General features: G+C 41.5%; 1 protein-coding gene across 3 annotated transcripts in view; it reads right to left on the reverse strand.

The window, feature by feature from the left end:
• Positions 1 to 23,601, reverse strand: part of ARAP2 (ArfGAP with RhoGAP domain, ankyrin repeat and PH domain 2) — a 453,511-nt gene that overhangs the window by 24,554 nt on the left and 405,356 nt on the right. For all 3 annotated transcript variants that reach the window (XM_073574724.1, XM_073574725.1, XM_073574723.1), the window contains exon 28: positions 9,554 to 9,693. In XM_073574724.1, the coding sequence (XP_073430825.1) occupies positions 9,554 to 9,693 (140 nt within the window). The remainder of the gene's footprint in view (positions 1 to 9,553; positions 9,694 to 23,601) is intronic.

Here is a 23,601-nt window from a genome sequence, read left to right on the forward strand (position 1 = left end):
AGGTCTCAAAACAAAGCGATACAAAAATAATTATTTTTTTATATAAAATATTTTTTATTGTGTAAAAGCACCAAAACATAAAAAAAGATATAAATGTGGTATTGCAGTAATTATACTGACTAAGAATAAAGTAGCCTTATCAATTTTACCCCATGTGGAATGGCATACAACAAAGTAAAAATAAAGCAACTCCTGAATTGCTGGTCTTTATTCGTTCTGCCTTCTAAAAATTGGAATAGAAAGTTAAAAAGAATTTCATGTGTCCTAAAATGATACTAATAAAAGCATCAACTCATCTTTAAAAATATGGCTAAAAAAGTGTCTTTTAGTATGTGACAGCTGATAAACAGAAAAATCTGATATAAATTGGGTATCACTGTGATCACACCAAATCATAAAGTAAAATTGTCTAATCATTTATACTGCACTACAAGAGACATAAAAATAAATAAAACAAATTCTTCACCTGCTGTTGATTTGTTCATTTGGCCTCCCAAAGATCGCAATACAGCTCAACTCACATTTATCCTGTGCTCCCCGCTGAGCGCTTACACCGGGGTTTAGATCTCTAAAATAGGTGATTTAGATGGAACCCCTGACTGAACCACCGCACGACCTGCTCTACCCTCTCCTACTGTATCCTCACCTATCCCTGTAGACTGTGAGCCCTCGCGGGCAGGGTCCCCTCTCCTTATATACTTGTGTGTCCATTGTCTTACACATGTTTATTGCACCTGTCTATATTTCCCCTTTTCACATGTAAAGCGCCATGGAATAAATGGTGCTATATAAATGCATAATAATGGACAATTCCCTATAATGAGGCAGATGGAGACACTGTGGCCTATGATCCAGTGGTATATGTCTTTTTAAGCATGCATAAAAGAGAGGTCTGCCACAGTTTTGTGCACTGAACAAAAGGACATTGCTGAACAGTGGTAGCTCGGCTGCCTCTTTATATTAAATGGATGCCTTGGTGGTTTCACCTGAATCACGTCACTCGAATATTTGGAAACCCCAAAAAGAATTTTGGAGACCCCACAGTAATTGCTCAGGATAGAGCACAGGATAAATGTGTTTCTAAATGTTATGTAAAATGTTCCCTATAAAAGCTTCAACAAAATCCACAAAAAAGTCCCCACTTAGGTCACATTCATGTTTCTTGTAGCACAAAGGCTCTGGAAAAGCTAAATGGCTCCTGGCCTCCCCATAAGAAATTCATCACATTTTTCGCTCCAAAATCCAAATGCTCCCCACCCTTCTGAGCGCATCAGAGTGCCTAAACCACATTTTACATCCACTTTTTTTGGCATTTCTGTAGCGATGATTACCCGATTAATTTATGGGTGCATGTTTCCAGAAGCATGAGCTGCGCAAAACTTACTGGTTACTGCAACGTACTGGTCACTAAAATGGCAGTTTGCAATTTCACTCAGCAACATCCACTGCTGCTTGTTTCTGGATAGCACCCATGAGTAAAAATCATCACTACTAGGGATGGGCGAATCCTGAAATACTCGGAATCGCTAGACTCTAACGAGTCCGACTCGGAAACTCGCTATTCGTTGCGAGTCTAGCGAGTCCAATGTTAATGAATGGGGATGCGAGTATTGCAGCGATTCCTGTGCTGCCATTTTTTTACTCTTTAGGAATGCATTGTTCCGCTTACTTCCCGCATGTAGCTGTGCACACCATGCGGAAAGTAAGCAGAACAATTGCGGATGGTACCCACGGTCCGGAGGAGACTGTCCTCCAGGCTTTGGGTACCATATCCCTGTAAAAAATAGAATTTAAAAATAAAAAATATTGTTATTCTCACCCTCCGGCGTCCCACGCAGCCTTCCCGCCTCTCAACGCATCCGCATTCGCGCGACGTCATCGCGAATTACCGCGAGACATCGCGATCCCGCGAGAACGGACGTCATCGCGGGCATTTTCGCAAAGGACTACTGGGAACGGATGTGTGGAGAGGCGGGAAGGCTGCGCGGGACGCCAGAGGGTGAGAATAACAATATTTTTTTTTTTTTTTACATTTTATCTTTAAGTACTGATGCCGCATAGGCAGCCTCAGTAGTAAAAAGTTGGTCACACTTGTCAAACACTATGTTTGACGAGTGTGACCAACCTGTCAATCAGTTCTCCAAGCGATGCTACAGATCGCTTGGAAAACGCTAGTTTTTCCGCTGGAAAATCGCGGGAATTTAAAATGCGATTTTCCCGCGGAATGGAATTCCGGAATTCTCGTGGTAATTTCCGCAAGAGTTCCGGTACGTGTGCACTTAGCCTTATTTGCATTGAACTCGTTACTGTGCGAGTAATCGCTTGGAAACTCGCAGAGTACCGACTCCTGCGAGTCCCCTACTACTCGCAGAGTAACGAGTCCTAACGAGTAGATTCACCCATCCCTAATCACTACACCTGTAGATAAATTCCCAAAGGGGTATAATTTCCAAAATAGGGCCACTTGAGTGGGAATTCTGCTCTTCTAGCATTTAGGGACTCTGTACATGTATTCCGCAAACTCTTCTAGAAAAATCTACACTCAAGGAGGTAAATAGCGCTCCTTCCCTCCCTCCTGAGTCTTGCTGTGTGGCTAAGCAGTACTGTGAAAATGTAAAATCTGGGGATAAAACACAATTTTGGTGGTAAAAATGTAATTATTTTTTCTTCACTGCCCAATGGTATAAAATGATGTGACCCACCTGTGGTATCAATATGATCACTGCACCCCTAGACAAATTCTTTGAGAGGTGTAGTTTGTAAAATGGTGTCTCTTATGGGGGTTCTGCTGTTCTGGCACATCAGGGGCTCTGCTAATATGGCTCAAACCAGTCCAGCAAAACCTGTACTCCAATGTGGCGCTTCTTGCCTTCTGAGCTTTGCACTGTGCCTCAAAAGTAGTTTTTGACCACATATGGAGTATCAGCGTACTAAGGAGAAATTGCAGAACAAATTTTGGACTCCATTTTCTCCTTTTACCCATCTGAAAATGCAAAATTTGAGGCTTAAATAAGTTTTCTGTGGGGAAAAAAGTGTTTGTTTTTTTATTTTCACGCCTCCCAACACATCTAGATATATTCCATGTGGGGTCTAGTTTCCAAAATAGTATCACTTCTGGGGAGTTTCCACTGTTTAGGCACATCAGGGGCTTTCCAAAATGAATTACATCTGCAAGCTATTCCATCAACATCTGCATTCCAAAACGTCACTCCTTCCTTTCTGAGCCCTGCCGTGCATCCAATAAGCAGTTTTTCACAATATATTGGGTATCTTCATACTAAGGAGCGATTGTACAACAAATTTTGGGTCCATTTTCTCCTGTTACCTTGTGAAACTAAAAAAGTTGTGACTGAAAGAAAGGTTTTGCAGTAAAAATTAGATTTTTTTTATTCTCATGGCTCTATGTTTCTGTGATGCACTTGGGGTGAAGGTGCTCAGCACACATCTGGATAAGTTCAGAGGTCTTGTTTCCAAAATTGTTTCAATTGTGAGGTTCTTTCACTGTTTAAGCACATCAGGGGCCCTCCAAATGTGACATGGCATCTGCTAATTATTCCAGCACATTTTGTGTTCAAAAATTCAAAAAGCGCTCCTTCCTTTCTGTGCCCTTCCCTGCACCCAAACAGTAGTTTTCTCCCACATATGGGGTATCGACAAACAAATTGTACAGTGCAATTTCTCCTATTACTTTTGTGAAAATGCAAAATTTGTGGGAAAAATCTTATTTTTTTATTTTCACGGTTCAATGTTATAAACTTCTCTGAAGAACCCAGGGATCAAGATTTACACCACACATGTAGATAAGTTCCCTGAGGGGTCTAGTTTTCCAAAATGGGGGATTCCACTGTTAGGGCATATTGGTTGCTCTTCAAATGCAACATGGAGTCTGCTAACTGTTACTGCATATCAGTTATTGGCATGCTCAATAGAAATTGCATAACACATTTTGGGATCCATTTTTTCCTGTTAGCATTGCGAAAATAAAAAAAATTGGGCCGGAATTAAATTTTTTGTGAATAAAAATTAAATGTTCACCTTTTCCTTCCACAATCTAAAAATTCCTGTGAAACACCTGAAGCGTTAATAAACTTCTTGAATGTGGTTTTGAGCACCTTGAGGGGTACAGCTTTCTTGAGTAGTGTTAAAAAAAGAGAAATAGATGATCAAATTTTAACCCTTATAACTTCATGCCAGAAAAAAATTATGTTTTAAAAATTATACTGATATAAAGTAGACATGTGGGAAATGTTGTTATTTATTAACTATTTTGTGTGACATAACTCTCTGATTTAAGGCATAAAAATGAAAAGTTTGAAAATTGCTAAATTTTAAAATTTTTCTCCAAATTTCCGTTTTTTTCACAAATAAACACAAGTCATATTGAAGAAATTTTACCACTACCATGACTTACAATATGTCTAAAAACATTCTCAGAATCAGTGGGGTCTGTTGAAGAGTTGCAGATTTATTACAAGAACTGACACTGGTCAGAATTGGACATTTTGGCCTTGTCATGAAGGTGCAGGCAGCCTTTGGGGGAGACGACTTAAATAAGGGTGGTAACTGACCCTTGTTTCTTCACAGAATGAATTACTTCACTAATTTAACTTTGCATTGCTGTTAATTAGAACCCCCTTTCATAAAATGAGTCAATGACATCCAATTAGCAACATGCATGATATGCCTGTTGATCTGTTGATTGCCCAATACTCACCTATACCTAATCATTAATTTTTTTTTCCAATGTTGTAGGATCTTTAATGCTAAAAACAGTAATTATATGCATCATTGGTGTTAGACTGCTATTATTTTACACATAACTTTATATCTAAGTAACAACATTTAATGACAACATTGTCATTCAAAATGACAGGGTGCACAGCATTGAGATTGGCCTTTTTTTAACTCAACATTCCAGTATTATTTCCAGTATTATATCAGAAAGAAAGACAGCAGTGTAAGCAGCTCTCACATGCTTCAGCACCCCTGGTACCTCCAATATTAGTCATAAAAAACATGGTGGACAGCAATGTGAGCAACCTCTTCTTACCTCAGCCCCTCAGGTATATTCAGCATTATACCAGAATTACATGGTGGATAGCAGTGTGAGTAGCCTCTTATTATCTCAGCACATCTGTTATTTTTGGTATGAGATCAGAAAGACAGGATATAGAGCAGTGTGAGCAGCCTCTACTTACCTAAGCACCTCAGGTATATCCAGTATTAGATCAGGTAAACAGGGTGGACAGCATTGTGAGCAGCAACTCCTTACTTCAGCACCCTGGTATCTCAAGCATTAGATCAGAATATCTACTGGGCGTAACTCTTCCTACACAGGAAGGGAAAGAGGTGGATCTTCCTACTACACATGCTTACAGGAACGTCTACTATTAATGTGCTAGGGCAGGTTTCTGTCAATGTAAAAAGATGACTACCATTTTAATATATTATTGTGATTCCTTCCCTAAACAATGCTTAGACAGGTACCTAATTAAAGGTATTTAGACATGCATTTATAATGATTTTTTAACTATACCCAGCAAACCCCTGAACCTCTCACTTGGACACATCTTTCTATGAATGTGATCCATTATAGCCAACCATCATATAGCACCTAGCGGCACTTCCACATGGTTCTCCTCCTCCCCCCATATGGGGACACCATCTTTCTCACTGCACTGGCCCTGGTATGGTCCTCGGCATGCTCCTGCTTCCTGGTCTGTGTGTGCACAATAGGGAGGTGCCTGAGCTATCCCTATAGTTACTGTTAGGTGGTTTGGTGTGTGCGGCTGTATGTTGCCAGGTCCTCCATCGCTAGTCTGTTAGAATCATTCCCTTATCCTGTGTTCCCATAGCCTATTATTGAGACTTCCCATCCTTTACTGTCACTGTAGTTGTGTCTAGGTTACACGTTATCCTGAAAACCGCGACGGCGTTATCTGTACCCCATGGCCACATCGGCAGTACCAAAATTGTTTCCCAAGTGGCTGTTCTGTCCCACCTGTCCCAAGTGGCCATCCAGTCTACACAGTCTCTATCTGTCCCTAGTGGCCGTCCTGTCCTCACAGTCTGAACTTGTCTCTAGTGGCCGTTTTGCACTGTCTTGGACTCTCTATCCAAGTTAATGTCTGTGACTCTTGGGGTCAGCTGCTTCTGCAGGGTGTCACTGTGGAGTAGCACCTGGCAGCTACCTGTTGCACAAGCCTAACATCACCACTAGAAGCTCCAGTGAGAACAAAGCTAGTTGCTTTGTCATGTCCCTCCAGGGTAAGAGCCCTGTCACACATAGCGACGCATCAGCAATCCCGACAATGATATGACCTTGTCAGGATCGCTGGTGTGTTGCTACATGATCGCTGGTGAAGCTGCCAAACAGGCAGATCTCAGCAGTGATCAGGACAGCGACGACGCGGGTAACAAGCGCGCATGTCGCTTAGTTACCCGCTGTGTACCTTAGATACTAGCATGCTGGTGCAGGGAACTGGCAACCAAGGTAAACAGCGGGTTTCTAAGCGCCGCGCGGCACTTAGAAACCCGCTGTTTACCTTAGATACCAGCTCCCAGCACACTGGTATCTAAGGTACACAGCAGGTAACTAAGTGATGCACGCCCTTAGTTACCCGCGATTTAGATTGGAAACCAGCATCCAGCTTGCTGATCACTGGTCTCCCGCAGTGATGCGTGCTGGCCAGCGGGAGACCAACGATCAAAAAAATGTCCAGGCCATTTGAGCACGATCAGCGATAACCGGCAGGGGGACCAGACGCTGATACGTGTCACACACAGCGATGTCGCTGGTGAGATCGCTGTTGCGTCACAAAACTTGTGACTCAGCAGCAATCTCGCATAGTATAGTGGGTCCACAATCCACATGCACCATCTGTGTATGTGCATGGTGAATCCTCTAGCATAGACTGCTCTAAATTTATCTTCACTATCCCTTTACACCCAAACACTTTTGTCCACTATCTGATTGCAAATAAAAAAAACTAAAGAACCAAGTACATTTAAAAATATTAGGGGTCATTAGTCTTTCCATCATCCATACCATCCTTACTTCCATGATGTGTCATTTTATGTATATTTAGCAAATACATTTGAAAACTAAATAGCAAAGGCATTCTGCTTATTTTACAAGGCATGTCTGAAACTTTACAACTCTGACAGACTGCACTCGGCAAAGTGATCAGATCTTAAATTATTCAGTGTTTTCAACAAATAATGAGATTACTTAATTACTCTTTGTTCCTGGAACATTTAATGCTTTAATTTAAACTTCAGACAGAAATTGCGTGCACAGCCCACACACCAGTAAAAAAAAGTAATAGTAATTTACTATGTAGACACATGCACCACGCTTGCATTTTTTTCCAGAGAAATACACCTCAGCGATCAGATGATTTTGCTGAAAATCTAGGTGCAGAAAGCCGAGTCTACCAGCTGTTATTGAAACTACAGGAATCCACCTACTGTTGTATTAAATTGTATCCATTCAAATAATTGGGCAACAACATGTGGTCATAAAAAGTTACACACGATAAGTATTATGTGAGTATATAGATGTGATAACCATGAAGTTATATGTACCCATTATGCTTCATATACACCGCTGTCTTCGGAATTTATGTTGCTGTCTATAAGCCTTGGTTATATTTGGGCTTGTTGGACATTGATCCCATTAAGGATTTGTGTATCTGGGTATCCATATCTAAAATGTACAGTATATATTCTGAGACAATGATGCACTAACCCTGATCATAATATCTATATTTAGTACTAGCTGAAGAGCCCAGCGCTGCCCGGGCATAGTAAGTAACTGTGGTTAGTTATAGCAAATTATAATTATCCTCCATCCCATAGTCCCGTGCCCATATACCCATCATACATATCCACGATCCCATAGACCCATGCCCATATACCCATCATACAAATCCACGATCCCATAGACCCGTGCCCATATACCCATCATACATATTCTCCATCCCATAGTCGAGTGCCCATATACCCATCATACATCCTTCATCTCATAGTCTCATGCCTATATACCCATCATACATATCCTCCATTCCATAGTCCCGTGCCCATATACCCATCATACATATCCGCCATCCCATAGTCCCGTGCCCATATACCCATCATGCATATCCTCCATCCCATAGTCGAGTGCCCATATACCCATCTTACATCCTTCATCTCATAGTCCCATGCCCATATACCCATCATACATATCCTCCATCCCATAGTCCCGTGCCCATATACCCATCATACATATCCGCCATCCCATAGTCCCGTGCCCATATACCCGTCATACATATCCTCCATCCCATAGTCCAGTGCCCATATACCCATCACACATCCTCCATCCCATAGTCCCATGCCCATATACCCATCATACATATCCTTCATCCCATAGTCCAGTGCCCATATACCCATCACACATCCTCCATCCCATAGTCAACCATTATGACATCATAATGGGCAGCGGCAGGGCTTTCAACCTATGATGACATCAGCGTCACCATGGCAACCATTGTGACATCATAACGAGGGGCGGGGCTTGATACGCACACACTGCTTCCCCAGTATGCAAATAGGGGCATTATGACATCATAATGAGGGGCGGGGCTTGACACGCACACACTTTTTCCCCAGTATGTAGATAGGGGCAAAATTGTTTGGTGAATTGGAACATGCGGGGTTAAAATTTCACCTCACAACATAGCCTAGGATGCTCTCGGGGTCCAGACGTGTGACTGTGCCAAATTTTGTGGCTGTAGCTGCGACAGTGCGGATTCCAATCCCGGACATACACACATACACACACACACATACACACATACACACACACACATACATACACACTTTGAGCTTTATATATTAGATATTTAGTATTGGAGTATGGAACAAATTGCATTCTACGTATATCCAAATATATGAACTTTTTTATATATATATATATTCTGGGCAAGTAATTCTTCACTGTAAGCCTGTTTTCTGTTTTTTTGTCTTAATTTTTATGAGACATATCTAATTGAGTTGATCTGTATTATTTTTACACCAGTGCATTGAACTACTCTGTTGAAGCTCAAAGCTCCTATTAACCCTATTTAGGGAGAAAAACTTGTGTGTGAGACGGTGCAGGGCAGGCACCACTGCCAACTCCCTTCCCTGTAACTCTATTATATTCTTACATCCCCCTTTTTATGGTATTAAGAATAAAGTTATTGTAAAAAGTAGGAGGGTCCTTTTAGTACATTTGTTTTTTCAGCTGTATGTAGACCATACCTTGTTGCATATAGACGAATGCTGATGTAAAAAGGAGATGGTTCTAGCTTACGGTATGTATCGCCAACAAATGTCATTCATTTATTATAATTTATTGTAATTACAGTTATATACTAAAATCTGAAGTTAATCACTAAAATGTTGATTGCTTTTAAGTTTATTTTACTAGCATAAAGTGCAAACATCATGGAAATGTTCTGTAAAACACAGGCAGATGAAAGAATACAGACTTGTACCGGCGCAAACCAAAATGCTGAAATACCGTTACCTTTATGTCTTTGTAGATAAGAAGCTTCCTTTCCCTCAATACAATGTACTTTTCCTGAAATTTATTTCCAGAAAGACGTTTTGATGAGTCCTCTTTGTATTTCAGATTACCTGATTGAATGTGTCGGGAGATAGACCTGTCTAAATTAAACAGACTAGAGATTACTTATGAAGATAATATCTCTATGAAGTATAGCAAAATAATTCCTAAGCAATTCTTCTAAGCAATGAGTGTTATTTGAGGGACAGTATGCTTTAGGCGTGCAAGTCTCAAAAAATAAACCCTACCTTGCTAAAAATAATTCTTTTCGCCTTTGCTTGTTAGAAACAGATACAAATGCCCATAATTTAGTACTGAGAATGTAGCTACAAATTGTCATGGTGTGTTTTGGGTTTTGGCTAGGTGGTGAAGGAGTTAACTCTGAGAGCCTCTCTGTGGATCTGGGGAGGGTTTTTATAGCTTCAGGGGAGAGCCGTCGCCTGTCGCTTATACTCCTATCTGAGTGTGCCCAACCCTGCTCTGTCCGTGCGTCATGCCAATCATTGTCCATCTGCCTGATATTCTGACCCTGCTCTGTTACGGTTTACGTCTCTGGTTTGCTGACTCTGTACCTGCTTTGCCTGTGCTGTGTATGACCCTTGGCTTTGTCTGACCTCCCTCCTGAATATCCCTCCTGTACCTTGCTTGCCCGTACTGTGTCTGACCTCCGTTTTGCCTGACTCTGAGTTTTTGTATAGTGTCCTGCCATCTCTGAAAGCAGGACGCTAAGCCCCGCCCCCTTGCAGTCACAGGACCATAGGTCCTGTGACTGCTTGCTAACTTCAGCGTCCACAGGTCCTATGCATCTATACTTTCCGGCTGTACCTGACCCTGGGCCCCCTACAGTGCGGGTGAGTCCCTGCTCAGCGGAAGCTGCATGCCGGCGCTGTCAGGATCCTGACACAAACACTTTAGACATGAAACAAAGATTCCATCGATGTTCAGCACCAAATTGGCCATATTCCCTTTTAACCCATTGTGACACAGTTGATATTGATACATTACAAACTAGCTAGAGCCACTGATGCTGCTAGCACTGACCACAGGAGAACAGGAGAATCCTCCACTGAGCCCCCATATAAGAGTCGGCCACCACCCTCTTATACGAGCAGTACTTGGCACAATATACTTGAATCACTATGTACAGAAAAAGGCAGCATCTTATTCATTCATTCCATCTACCCAGTCCATTGTTATAGAAATTAGTGATTGATCATAATGTCACATTTGCATGTAGTTGAAAAGTGATGCCCTGGACCAGGTTAATGGTGGACCCTTGGCACCCCAGTCCATCACTGCTTCCAAACCTTCAACCCTGGTGAACCATACATGGTAAGAATGGGGGTAACATTTTGTGGTAAGATGCAAGTATCATCAGATTTCCAGATTTACAACTTAGCGACTAGTCTGAAAATATATTTCATTATTGATCTTTCACTACAACAATGAATATTAGAGTATATTCACATGTTGCATTTTCTTATGTAATTGTTTTTGAAAAAATACATCATTTTACAGTATCAGCAAAGTGAATGCGATTTCTTAAATCTTATGGACACACTGCTTATTTTTTTTCTTGCAGATTTGAAGCAGTTTCATATTTGAAGCATTGTTCACCATCCATTCAAATGAATGGGAAAAAGAACGCAAAAAAACCCAACAAAAACACGCATATTTTATGCAGCGCATTTCCAGTCAACACCCAGTGTTTGAGGCAGAATTTTTCTGCTGCACATGCTGAACGAGCGCACATACTCTTATACAGTTTTGCTAGAAAATAGAAGTATATTGGATATTATTTAACTATTCTAAAGTATTTATAGGGAATCCCATGGGGAGCTATTGAGGAGCAGGGATGCCATATCCTTATAGGGTGAAAATCTCTCTCCCTGCTTGTTAGGCAATCCCTGCATGTGTTGCGGCTGTCGAACAGCCACGAGAAAGGCAGCCACGTTGACTAGAACATAGTATTTGAGCACGCCGGAGATACTCTATTAACACTTGAGTATGCTCAGATAACACCTTATTCAAGTATACTCGCTCATCATTAATCTCTATGCATAAAGCTTCTTGGACATTTATATTTTGTTACAACTTGATGTGATCCCCCATATTCAGTTTAATGACTTTGTAATTTCTAAGTATGAAATCTTAAGCATTTGTGCCTGATGTTGACAAGCAATTAAATAAAAGCTTGTTTTTGGGAAAAGTAGGGTTTGTTCTGAGAAAAGTATATAACTCTACAGCTCTGACAAAAAATAAGAGACCACTTCCAAATGTTAAGTTTGTCTGATTCTTCTCTTTATAGGTATATTTTTGAGTGAAATGTAAATTGTTATTTTAGTCTGCAAACTTCTAACAACATGTCTCTGATTTTTCAAGCAATAAATTTTGTATATTTTTTCTGGAAAGGAGAAATGGTCAAAATTAAAAAAAACAGTGCTTTCAGACCTCAAATAATGCAAAGAAAACAGGTTCATAATCATTTATAAACAACAATACTAATGTTTTAACTCAGGAAGAGTTCAGAAATCAATATTTTGTGGAATAACCATGATTTTTAAAAACAGCTTTCATGCGTCTTGGCATGATTTCCACCAGTCTTTCACATTGCTCTGGCGCAAAAATGTAAGCAATTCTTCTTTGTTTGATGGCTTGTGACTATCCATCATCCTCTTAATTACATTACAGAGGTTTTCAATGGGGTTCAGGTCTGGAGAATGGGCTGCCCATCACAGGGTTTTGATGTGGTAGTCTCTTAATTTTTGCCAGAGCTGTAGATTTTGATGATCCCCTTTTGATGTATTCATTTTTTTTATCAATACTGCACATTTTATTTTGGATCATACTGCATTAAAATTACTTATTGTAAACTATGATTTTATGACAAATAAAAACAGCTAAAATATAATAAGCAAAATTATTCAGATATAAGCTTGGGATAAGCTAACAAATAGAAGGTTTGCTGTAGAGGCATTTTTACCTCCCCCCCCAATTCACAAGAATTTGCTGCAGTAGATCCCTACAAAATTGCTTGAGCCTTGTTGTGGATTTCTCCAGTGAGCAGTGGGAAAACAAAAAGAGAAGATTGTCATCTCTGATAATGTTTCTTCTGATCCCAATAACATTTCTATAGAAGTTTTGGTGCATCACTGTCTCCTGTGGTGACTTTCTATGTGGATGGGGTGAATCTGAGTGTATTAATACTAAGTAGAATAATAATAACAATATACAATGCAACATATAAGCGAGAACATACAAAAAATATTTGGAGGTTTCCAAGATTAGAAGTCATTCTAATAATAGCCGTATGACTTTGTTAATGACAGGTACTACTGGGTGACACATCATATAGATCGGAGTTTCTGGTATGAGAATGGGAGGCAACTAATAAAGTGTTGTTATTTGATACTGTACAGCGAAATTATAAATAATGGGTTGTCCACTGGTAGACAAACCATTTAAAATCCCATTTTCTGTCATCCTTTAGTTTTTTTTCTCCATCTCCAAGACTGTTCAAAATCTTCTTAAGTGAGTACAAACTACTTGAATAGTAAAGCAGTAAATACTAGACAATAAAAAGGGTTAGCTTCAGGTGTATCTCTCCCTCAGTGTCTCAGCAAATTTGGCAAGTTGGTAATAAGGGAAAAAAATTTTGTCACACTTCCTTAAAATTAAAGTAAGATTGTAAGAGCATACAAGAATCCATTCCTTCCTCAACCCTCACTCTACCAAAATGCTTGTCCATGCCCTAATCATCTCTGGCCTCGACTACTGCAACATCTTCCTCTGTGGCCCACCTTCTAAAACTCTTGCACCCCTCCAGTCTGTCCTTAACTCTGCTGCCCGACTAATTAATCTCTCTCCTCGCTACACTCCTGCTTCCCCTCTTTGCAAATCCCTTCATTGGCTCCCAATTTCCCAGGATATCCAGTTTAAACTAATAACACTGACCTACAAAGCCATCAATAACCTTTCTCCTCCATATATTTCCAAACTAATCCCTCAATATCTTCTCAGGTAATCTCTGGTCCTCCCAAGACTTCCTCCTTCCTCAAACGGAACCTGAAAACCCATCTCTTCAAAAAGCCTACAACCTGTAATGACCACACAGCGACCTTAACACCATCGGAGCTACTGCAACCCCTGACCTACTGTCTCCTTCCCCATAATCCTGTAGAAGGTAAGCCCGCAAGGGCAGGGTCCTCTTCCCTCTGTACCAGTTTGTCATTGTTAGTTTGTTTACTGTAAGTATATTTGTATTTTGATGTAACCCCTTATCATGCCCAGCACCATGGAATGAATGGAGCAAAATAAATAATAGTTCCTGCTCTTGAGATAGGTGCAGATCACATTGTTAGGACCACATTTAATATCTATCCTGTGGCTATCATTTTTTTAAATAGAATATACTGTAAATCTTTTTTGTCTCTTTCGTGCTCCAGCTGTGAGTATCACCATTTCATATAAACCATCAATACAAGCTTTCCAGTGCCTTCTGTGTGGCTGTTATCTGTAAACTCGTTTGGTATTATAATTTCTACTATGCTGCCCGGGCATAGTAAGTACGGTTAGGGTACCGTTACACATAGCGATGCACCAGCGATCCCGACAACGATATGGATCGCTGGTGAATTGCTAAGTGGTCGTTAGTGAGCTGCCACACAGGCAGATCTCACCAGTGACATAGCAGGGGTCAGGGGTCGCTACTTACTTGTCAGATGCGGCAATCCTGATGTCCTCCCGCCTGCATCCACGCATCACTCGTCGTCACAGCAGGAAGCGCTGCAGGAAGCTGACGACGAGAAATGGTCCAGGACCTTCTCGTGCGACCAGCGATAACCAGCGGGGGAGCCGGTCGGAGGTATCACATGTGTGTAACGGGGGCTTTAGTTATAACAAATTATAATGATTATACGTATCAATATATAAAGCTGAGTGTATAGCCCGGCCCACTCCGCATAGCCACATTCACTATAATATCTCACATCATCCCATCAGCCAGAGCTATTGGACTACTACTCCTAATATCCCACATCGTCCCATCAGACAGAGCCACCAGACTACTACCCCTAATATCCCACATCATCCTGTCAAAGCCACCTGACAGCTACCCCTAATATCGCACATCATCCCATCAGCCAGAGCCATCGAACAACTACTACTAATATCCCACATCATCCCGTCAGCCTGGGTCAGAACCAGAGTGCTGAATGGAACGGTCCTAACTTCCATACCGGAGATCGCTTTAATAGAGGCCTGGCATCAGAACCAGAGCACTGAGTGGATTTGTCCTAACTTCCATACCAATGATCTCTTTAATAGAAGCCTGGGTTGAGAATCAGAGCGCTGAGGGACTTACCCTAACTTCCATACCGGAGATCCCTTTAAAAGAGTCCTGGGGTCAGTACCAAAGTGCAATTTGATTTGCCCTCACTTCCATACTGGGGCTCCTTTTAAGAGGGGCCTTGGGTCAGAACCAGAGCACTGAGTGGATATGCCCTAACTTCCATATTGGGGATCCCTTTTAGAAAGCCTGGGATCAGAACCACAGAGCTGAGTGGATTTGCACTGACTTGCATACCAATGATCCCTTTAATAGAACCCTGGGGTCAGAATCAGAGTGCTGAGGGATTTGCCCTAACTTCCGTACAGGAGATCCCTTTAAGGGAGCCTGGGGTCAGTACCAAAGCATTTGAAGGCAATTGCCCTGACTTCCATACCAGGGATCCCTTTAAGAGAGGCATGGAGTCAGAACCAAAGCGCTGGATGGATTTGCCCTGACTTCCATACTGGAGATCCCTTTAAGAAAGGCCTGGGGTCATTACCAAAATGCAGAGTGGATTTGCCCTAGCTTCCATACCAATGATCCCTTTAAGAGACCCTGTGGTCAGAACCACAGAGCTGAGTAGAACGGTCCTAACTTCCATACCGGAGAGCCCTTTAAGAGAGTCTGAGGTCAAAACCAAAGAGCTGAATGGATTTGCCCAGACTTCCATACTGGATATCCCTCTAAGAGGGAAGGTGTGCCTATGGGATGGAGGATGTGTAATGTGTATATGGCCACGGGAGGGGAGATTCATTTCTGTCATGTGCTCTCTGCTCCTTTCTGGGGGGAAGACAATGGCTGGGAGCTTATGTTTCCAGAGATGCTAGATTTCTTTCACCATGTCAGTGTCTGCTGAGGTGTTGTCAAGTGGGAAACATGCTCATAGCAACCAATCACAGCTCAGCTTCTTTTAACCAGCTCTGTTGAAATGAGAGATGCTTAGTGATTGGTTGCAAGGAAAACTGTTGCTCATAGCAACCAATCACAGCTCAACTTCTTTTGAACAGCTCTGGTGAAGTTAAAGATGCTTTGTGATTGGTTGGTGATACACACAATCACACACACATACATTCAGTTTTATATAGAGAGATTACATTTAATAGATGTACTCATGCCTGCCTGACATAGTTTAAACAATTTTAATCCTTCCACTATTTGTTTCTGAGTCATGCCCTTATTCCTATTAAATTCATGATCCATTATTTATGTAATGATTTTGGTGTAAAAATAATAAAAAATAGAAATTGTACAGAATAATAATGCATAACAATAAAACATTGTTCTTTTTTATTTTTGAGAATGATGTTATTTATTTTATTGTTATGCTCTTTTCTTCAAAATAGTATTAAGTAAGCACCACATGTATTTTTTATATGTATTACTACTTATTTACTTAATGTAGAGTATCTATTCATTGATTTTATTCTAGGTTTTGTCTGTTAATGGCCACAGTGTGAATGTGCAACTACACATTGCACTTATAATAAAAAAAAAAGCAGGCCCATGATTTCGGTAATAAAATAGCAATAGCCAATTATAGTGATTTCTAAAGAGGTGACATTGCTGCCTTTTATGATTAATTTGTGAAATATAACTAAATTTGACTCCTGCAGAAAATGTTTTAATATACTTTGCATACCAGAAAAACATACGGTAATAAATGGTGATCCTGTGACTTTAGGGATTAAACCTCACATTATTCTCTAATTGCCATTGTACCACTAAGTGCAAGAGCAGTTCTTCCATTTATATGAGACTTGATTTTCTCAGTGATAATCTGCTGACTAGAGTCTTAATCACGAACAAAGCAAGATGTTTAAGATAAATATTATAATCTATATACACAATAGTGAACTGGGCATACTTTTTTCTTATTTTTTGTGCTAAAATCACACTTTAAAAAGGTGACCAAAATTAAAAAATTAAGGTAAGTTTTACTCGTTAAATATAAATAAATGTTATAGCTAAATATACAAGAAACACATAACCAGTTAAATAAAATTCATGTACCTAAATATTTATTTCACTAACTCTCAAAAGGATTGTCCACTATTCAGAAAGCCCCTTCTGAATCCTTATGTTTTCCCCAACAAGTAAAGTAATAACACTTATACTCACTCACTCACCGCCGCTCCAGCGGTGATTTCACTGGCTCTTCCATGACTTACAGTGGGGAAAAAAGTATTTAGTCAGTCAGCAATAGTGCAAGTTCCACCACTTAAAAAGATGAGAGGCGTCTGTAATTTACATCATAGGTAGACCTCAACTATGGGAGACAAACTGAGAAAAAAAAATCCAGAAAATCACATTGTCTGTTTTTTTTTCATTTTATTTGCATATTATGGTGGAAAATAAGTATTTGGTCAGAAACAAGCAATCAAGATTTCTGGCTCTCACAGACCTGTAACTTCTTCTTTAAGAGTCTCCTCTTTCCTCCACTCATTACCTGTAGTAATGGCACCTGTTTAAACTTGTTATCAGTATAAAAAGACACCTGTGCACACCCTCAAACAGTCTGACTCCAAACTCCACTATGGAGAAGACCAAAGAGCTGTCAAAGGACACCAGAAACAAAATTGTAGCCCTGCACCAGGCTGGGAAGACTGAATCTGCAATAGCCAACCAGCTTGGAGTGAAGAAATCAACTGTGGGAGCAATAATTAGAAAATGGAAGACATACAAGACCACTGATAATCTCCCTCGATCTGGTGCTCCACGCAAAATCTCACCCCGTGGGGTCAGAATGATCACAAGAACGGTGAGCAAAAATCCCAGAACCACGCGGGGGGACCTAGTGAATGAACTGCAGAGAGCTGGGACCAATGTAACAAGGCCTACCATAAGTAACACACTACGCCACCATGGACTCAGATCCTGCAGTGCCAGACGTGTCCCACTGCTTAAGCCTGTACATGTCCGGGCCCGTCTGAAGTTTGCTAGAGAGCATTTGGATGATCCAGAGGAGTTTTGGGAGAATGTCCTATGGTCTGATGAAACCAAACTGGAACTGTTTGGTAGAAACACAACTTGTCGTGTTTGGAGGAAAAAGAATACTGAGTTGCATCCATCAAACACCATACCTACTGTAAAGCATGGTGGTGGAAACATCATGCTTTGGGGCTGTTTCTCTGCAAAGGGGCCAGGACGACTGATCCGGGTACATGAAAGAATGAATGGGGCCATGTATCGTGAGATTTTGAGTGCAAACCTCCTTCCATCAGCAAGGGCATTGAAGATGAAACGTGGCTGGGTCTTTCAACATGACAATGATCCAAAGCACACCGCCAGGGCAACGAAGGAGTGGCTTCGTAAGAAGCATTTCAAGGTCCTGGAGTGGCCTAGCCAGTCTCCAGATCTCAACCCTATAGAAAACCTTTGGAGGGAGTTGAAAGTCCGTGTTGCCAAGCGAAAAGCCAAAAACATCACTGCTCTAGAGGAGATCTGCATGGAGGAATGGGCCAACATACCAACAACAGTGTGTGGCAACCTTGTGAAGACTTACAGAAAACGTTTGACCTCTGTCATTGCCAACAAAGGATATATCACAAAGTATTGAGATGAAATTTTGTTTCTGACCAAATACTTATTTTCCACCATAATATGCAAATAAAATGAAAAAAAAAACAGACAATGTGATTTTCTGGATTTTTTTTTTCTCAGTTTGTCTCCCATAGTTGAGTCTACCTATGATGTAAATTACAGACGCCTCTCATCTTTTTAAGTGGTGGAACTTGCACTATTGCTGACTGACTAAATACTTTTTTTCCCCACTGTACGTGAGACATCCAGAGGAAGTGAAAAAGCTGCAGCAGCTCTGATTTTTCTTTGTATATCTTGATTTGTCCAAAAGAGAGGAAATTAAAGCCAGAGCTGATTAGCTGCAATTCTGCAAAGGATTGAGTGACATAACAATGTCACAGATCCCATATCAATATCACTGGAGAGCCAGTATCTAACACTACTGGAACAACACTGTCTCCAGAGGTGAGTATAAGTGTTACTGTTTTGCTGGGAGGAACATAGGATCTCAAAATTAGTGGACAACCCCTGCAATGTGGATATATCATGTTAAAAAAACTGCTTTGAAACTTTGGAAGATTGGCCTTACCACTAGCTCCCCAAGCAAATCAAAGCAATGCTGAGCTGCTAGTGTATATGGAATGAAGACCATCTATCGTACATTATGTTAACCTACACCATAAACGTGAGAAGCCATATGGAGGTTCCTTTTTAATGTAGCCCATTTTGTCTTCAAATGATGACCAGAGACTTTAAATAAGTAATTGAGGCTGAAATGGATGTCTTTTCTCTTCGGCAATGAGTCCTGCTTTTTCTTGTGCAAAATCATAGCTGGAGACTGGTCTAGACACCGTATGAGCAACGCAATAAAGAGGTCTTCACACAGGAAAGTCACACCAGTCCTATTCCAGGTATGGATTTGCATGCCTTATTGTACAGTAGCTGGACCCCTCTAGTCTTCAGGTACAGTAACAGCTTGGTGTTACATTGAATTTGTGGTGGAATCAGTAGTATGTCCATTTATTCAAAGTGTTATAGGAGCCATCTTTCAACATGAAAACACCAGTCTGCATCTTGATCATGCTACTCCGAGCAGCCTACATAGCCTAAGCATGTTACCATGGACTGTAGTGTCTCCAGATTTGTTCACCATTGAGCAAATCTGGGACTTCATTGGTCAGTAACTGCAAAAGGAGCTGCTAGTAGTGGATCTTGAGAATTTGCTCAAGTGAACTTAGAGAACCATAAACAACCTCATTGAGATTGATGCTGTGTGCACATGTCCTGAATTCCCACGGATTTTATACATTTTTGCTGCGTTTTTTGCTGAGAAAATGTTGCAAAAAATGCATAAAACAAGCAATCCATTGAATTCAATGGCATTCTGCACATGCTGTGCTAATGCTGCGTATTTTTCTGCAGCGGAATCGCATCGCAGGACACTGCGTGGGACGCCAGAAGGTGAGAATAGCACGATTTTTTATTTTTTTTATTTTAAACTTTATATCTTTTTACTACTGATGCTGCATAGGCAGCCTCAATAGTAAAAATTTGGTCACACTTGTCAAACACTTGACCAACCTGTCAATCAATTTTCCAAGCGATGCTACAGATGGCTTGGAAAATGCTAGTTTTCTACAAACTAATTACGCTTGCAAAATGCTAGTTTTTAGCGGGAAATACATGTGAATTACGCATGCGGATTTCTCACGTATTTCCCACGGCAGTGAATTGCGGAATTGCCGCAGAAATTTCCGCGGCAATTCCGCAATGTGTGCACATAGCCTTAAGTGCATATATTTCAGCACATGGTGCTCATACTCATTTCTAAATAAATTTAGATGTTTTGAAAACTTGGTTTCCATTGTTTCATCAATTCCAGATCATTATAATTTCTATCAATCCTGTGATCTTCATAATGCCACAAAATTCCCTTATAGTGTTCTAATTTTAATCTTGAGGGGTGTATATATACATTAATATCTGGCTGACAAATATCTGATGTATATCCATAGAGAAGAAAGTGGATAGGCACATTCCGTCCCGTGCAAAATAATCCTTTATTGTGGCATCAAGTTACCAACAGCAGGCAGATAAAACCATGGAGCAAATACAGGCGACGATCTTTTCGCGCTTACATTGCTGTTATGATCGAGTGACCGTAGGAGGCAAAAACCAGAAATGCTAGCTAAGTCCTGAAAACCAGAGAAGTTGGCAACTATCAGATTGCAGACCCCTGAACCTATCAACACAACTAGCAGTAGCCATGGGGGGTTCCTACGATGACCTAGACCCCTTGATCACAGCCGGAGAGATACATAGGCCTAAAGAAGGAAAGGGGAAATCTAACTGCCCCAGAGCAGACCCCAAAGCAAAAGGCCGCCCCCCACATATAATGACGGTGAAACAAGATGAAAACACTTACACAGACAGAAAGACAGGCTGAGCAAAGAAGGGGCCCAAAAACTACCTAGATAGGAATGGATAGGAAGGCTGCTGTCTGCAATCTGCCAAAACCCTATCAGAGACAAAAGCCAACAAGCTGATATAAAAATGGCCCTGAAGCAACTAAGCTTCAAAAACTAAATCAGCACTCAGGTACATTCAGAAGACAGAGCTCACGGAACACTGCACACTCCAGCAGGGAGTGGCAGAATCCAAAAAGCAAGAAAAACAAAAACAAATCTTAGATGCAAAAAGGCAAAACAGAAAGCTTAGCTTTAGGAGAGCAGGAATCAGACTGGAGTCCAAGAGTCCACAGAGAACTCACCGGCAGGGCAGAAAGGGCGGATGCTGCCTTAAATCCAGTCAGTGACTCCACTCAGCCAATCGTCCTCATCAGTCCCAGGTGTCTGATAATCAGGCTCACTACCTTCCTTCACTAGAATAGGGAGTTCACCAGGCCTCAGTAACGGAGGGGAAAATGAACTCACAACAGTACCCCCCCTTGAGGAGGGGTCACCGAACCCTCAACAACGCTACCAGGGCGATCAGGGTGAGCCCGATGAAAGGCACGCACCAATCTTTTGGCATGAATATCAGAGGCAGAGACCCAGGAATTATCCTCCTGACCATAACCCTTCCACTTAACCAAATACTGGAGTCTCCGTCTAGCCAGATGGGAATCCAGAATTTTCTCTACCTCATATTCCAAGTTACCTTCAACCAATACAGGGTCCGGAGGTGCCACCTCAGGCACAACTGGCTCAACAAACCTCTTCAACAAGGACTTATGGAACACATTATGGATCTTAAATGTGACAGGAAGAGCCAAACGAAAAGAGACCGGATTAATAATCTCCAAAATCTTGTAAGGTCCAATAAATCTAGGCTTAAACTTAGGAGAAGCCACCTTCATAGCAATATTTTTTGATGATAACCACACCATATCACCAATCTTAAACTGGGGACCAATGGTCCTATGTCGATTGGAAAACCGCTGGGCCTTTTCCTGGGAGAGAGATAACTTATCCACCACTTGGTCCCAGATCTGGTGCATTCTCTCCACCACAGTGTCAACACCTGGGCAGGCAGAAGGCTCCACCTGCCCTGAAGAAAATCGAGGGTGAAAAGCAAAGTTACAAAAAAAAGGTGACATCAAAGTGGCAGAACTAGCTCTATTATTTAAAGCAAATTCGGCCAAGGGCAAAAATGAAACCCAATCATCCTGATCAGCGGAAATAAAACATCTCAAATACGACTCCAAGGTCTGGTTTGTTCTCTCTGTCTGCCCATTGGTCTGAGGGTGAAAAGCAGAGGAGAAGGACAACTGAAATCCCAACTTGGAACAGAACGTCCTCCAAAATTTAGACACAAATTGAACTCCTCTGTCAGATACAATGTTCTCAGGAATCCCGTGCAAGTGAACCACCTGTTGCAAAAACAGAGGCACCAACTCAGAGGAAGATGGCAACTTAGGGAGTGGTACAAGATGAACCATCTTAGAGAACCTATCACATATCACCCAAATAACAGTCATTCTTTGAGAGACCGGCATATCAGAGATGAAATCCATGGGTCCATGGCCTCCTGGGGACCGGCAAAGGCATCAACAACCCACTAGAGCGAGAACAAGATTTAGACCGGGAGCAAGTCCCACAGGACTGCACAAAATTCCTGACATCATGAGACAAGGTGGGCCACCAAAAAGAGCGACTCACCAGATCTCTAGTTCCAAAAATACCTGGATGACCAGCCAATGCAGAGCAATGAACTTCAGACATCACTCTCTTCTTCCACTGGTCAGGAACATACAACTTTCCACTGGGGCAACGCTCAGGTTTGTCCTCCTGGAACTCTTGCAGAGCAAGTCTCAAATCGGGCAAGATGGCAGAAAGAACTACCCCTTCGCCTAAGATGGTGGCAGGCTTGGTCACCACAGGAGAATCAGCAAAGAAACTCCTAGAGAGGGCGTCTGCCTTGACATTCTTAGTTCCAGGAAGGAAAGAGACCACAAAATCAAAACGTGTAAAAAACAAGGCCCACTTAGCCTGTCTAGGGTTCAAGCGTTTAGCCGACTCTAGGTAGATCAAATTTTTGTGGTCAGTGAGGACCACAACTTGATGTTTGGCTCCCTCCAACCAATGTCTCCACTCCTCAAATGCCCATTTCATGACCAACAGTTCCCGATTCCCCACATCATAGTTACGTTCAGATGAAGAGAACTTACGGGAAAAGAAAGCACAGGGATTCATTTTAGATGTTACCGGATCCTTTTGGGACAACACCGCTCCTGCACCAATCTCAGAAGCATCCACCTCTACCTGGAACGGGAGTGAGACATCAGGTTGCCGCAGAACCGGGGCGGAGGTAAATCTACGCTTCAGCTCCTGAAAGGAAGCAACCGCCTCCGGAGACCAATTCAACACATCCGCACCCTTCCTGGTCAGGTCAGTCAATGGTTTGGCAATACTAGAAAATTTTGCTATAAATTTCCGATAAAAATTAGCAAAACCCAAAAACTTCTGGAGGGCCTTCAAAGAAGTGGGCTGAACCCAATCATAAATGGCCTGTACCTTGGTCGGGTCCATTTCAATAGTTGACGGAGACAAAATAAATCCCAAAAAAGAAATTCTCTGTGCTCCAAAAAGGCGTTTTGATCCTTTGACATACAGAGAATTCTCTCTCAAGATCCGGAACACAGTCCGAACATGTTCCACAT

Source organism: Dendrobates tinctorius, unplaced genomic scaffold (genome assembly GCF_039654945.1).
Source record: "Dendrobates tinctorius isolate UK_male_01 unplaced genomic scaffold, ASM3965494v1 ptg000039l, whole genome shotgun sequence".
NCBI lineage: Eukaryota > Metazoa > Chordata > Amphibia > Anura > Dendrobatidae > Dendrobates > Dendrobates tinctorius.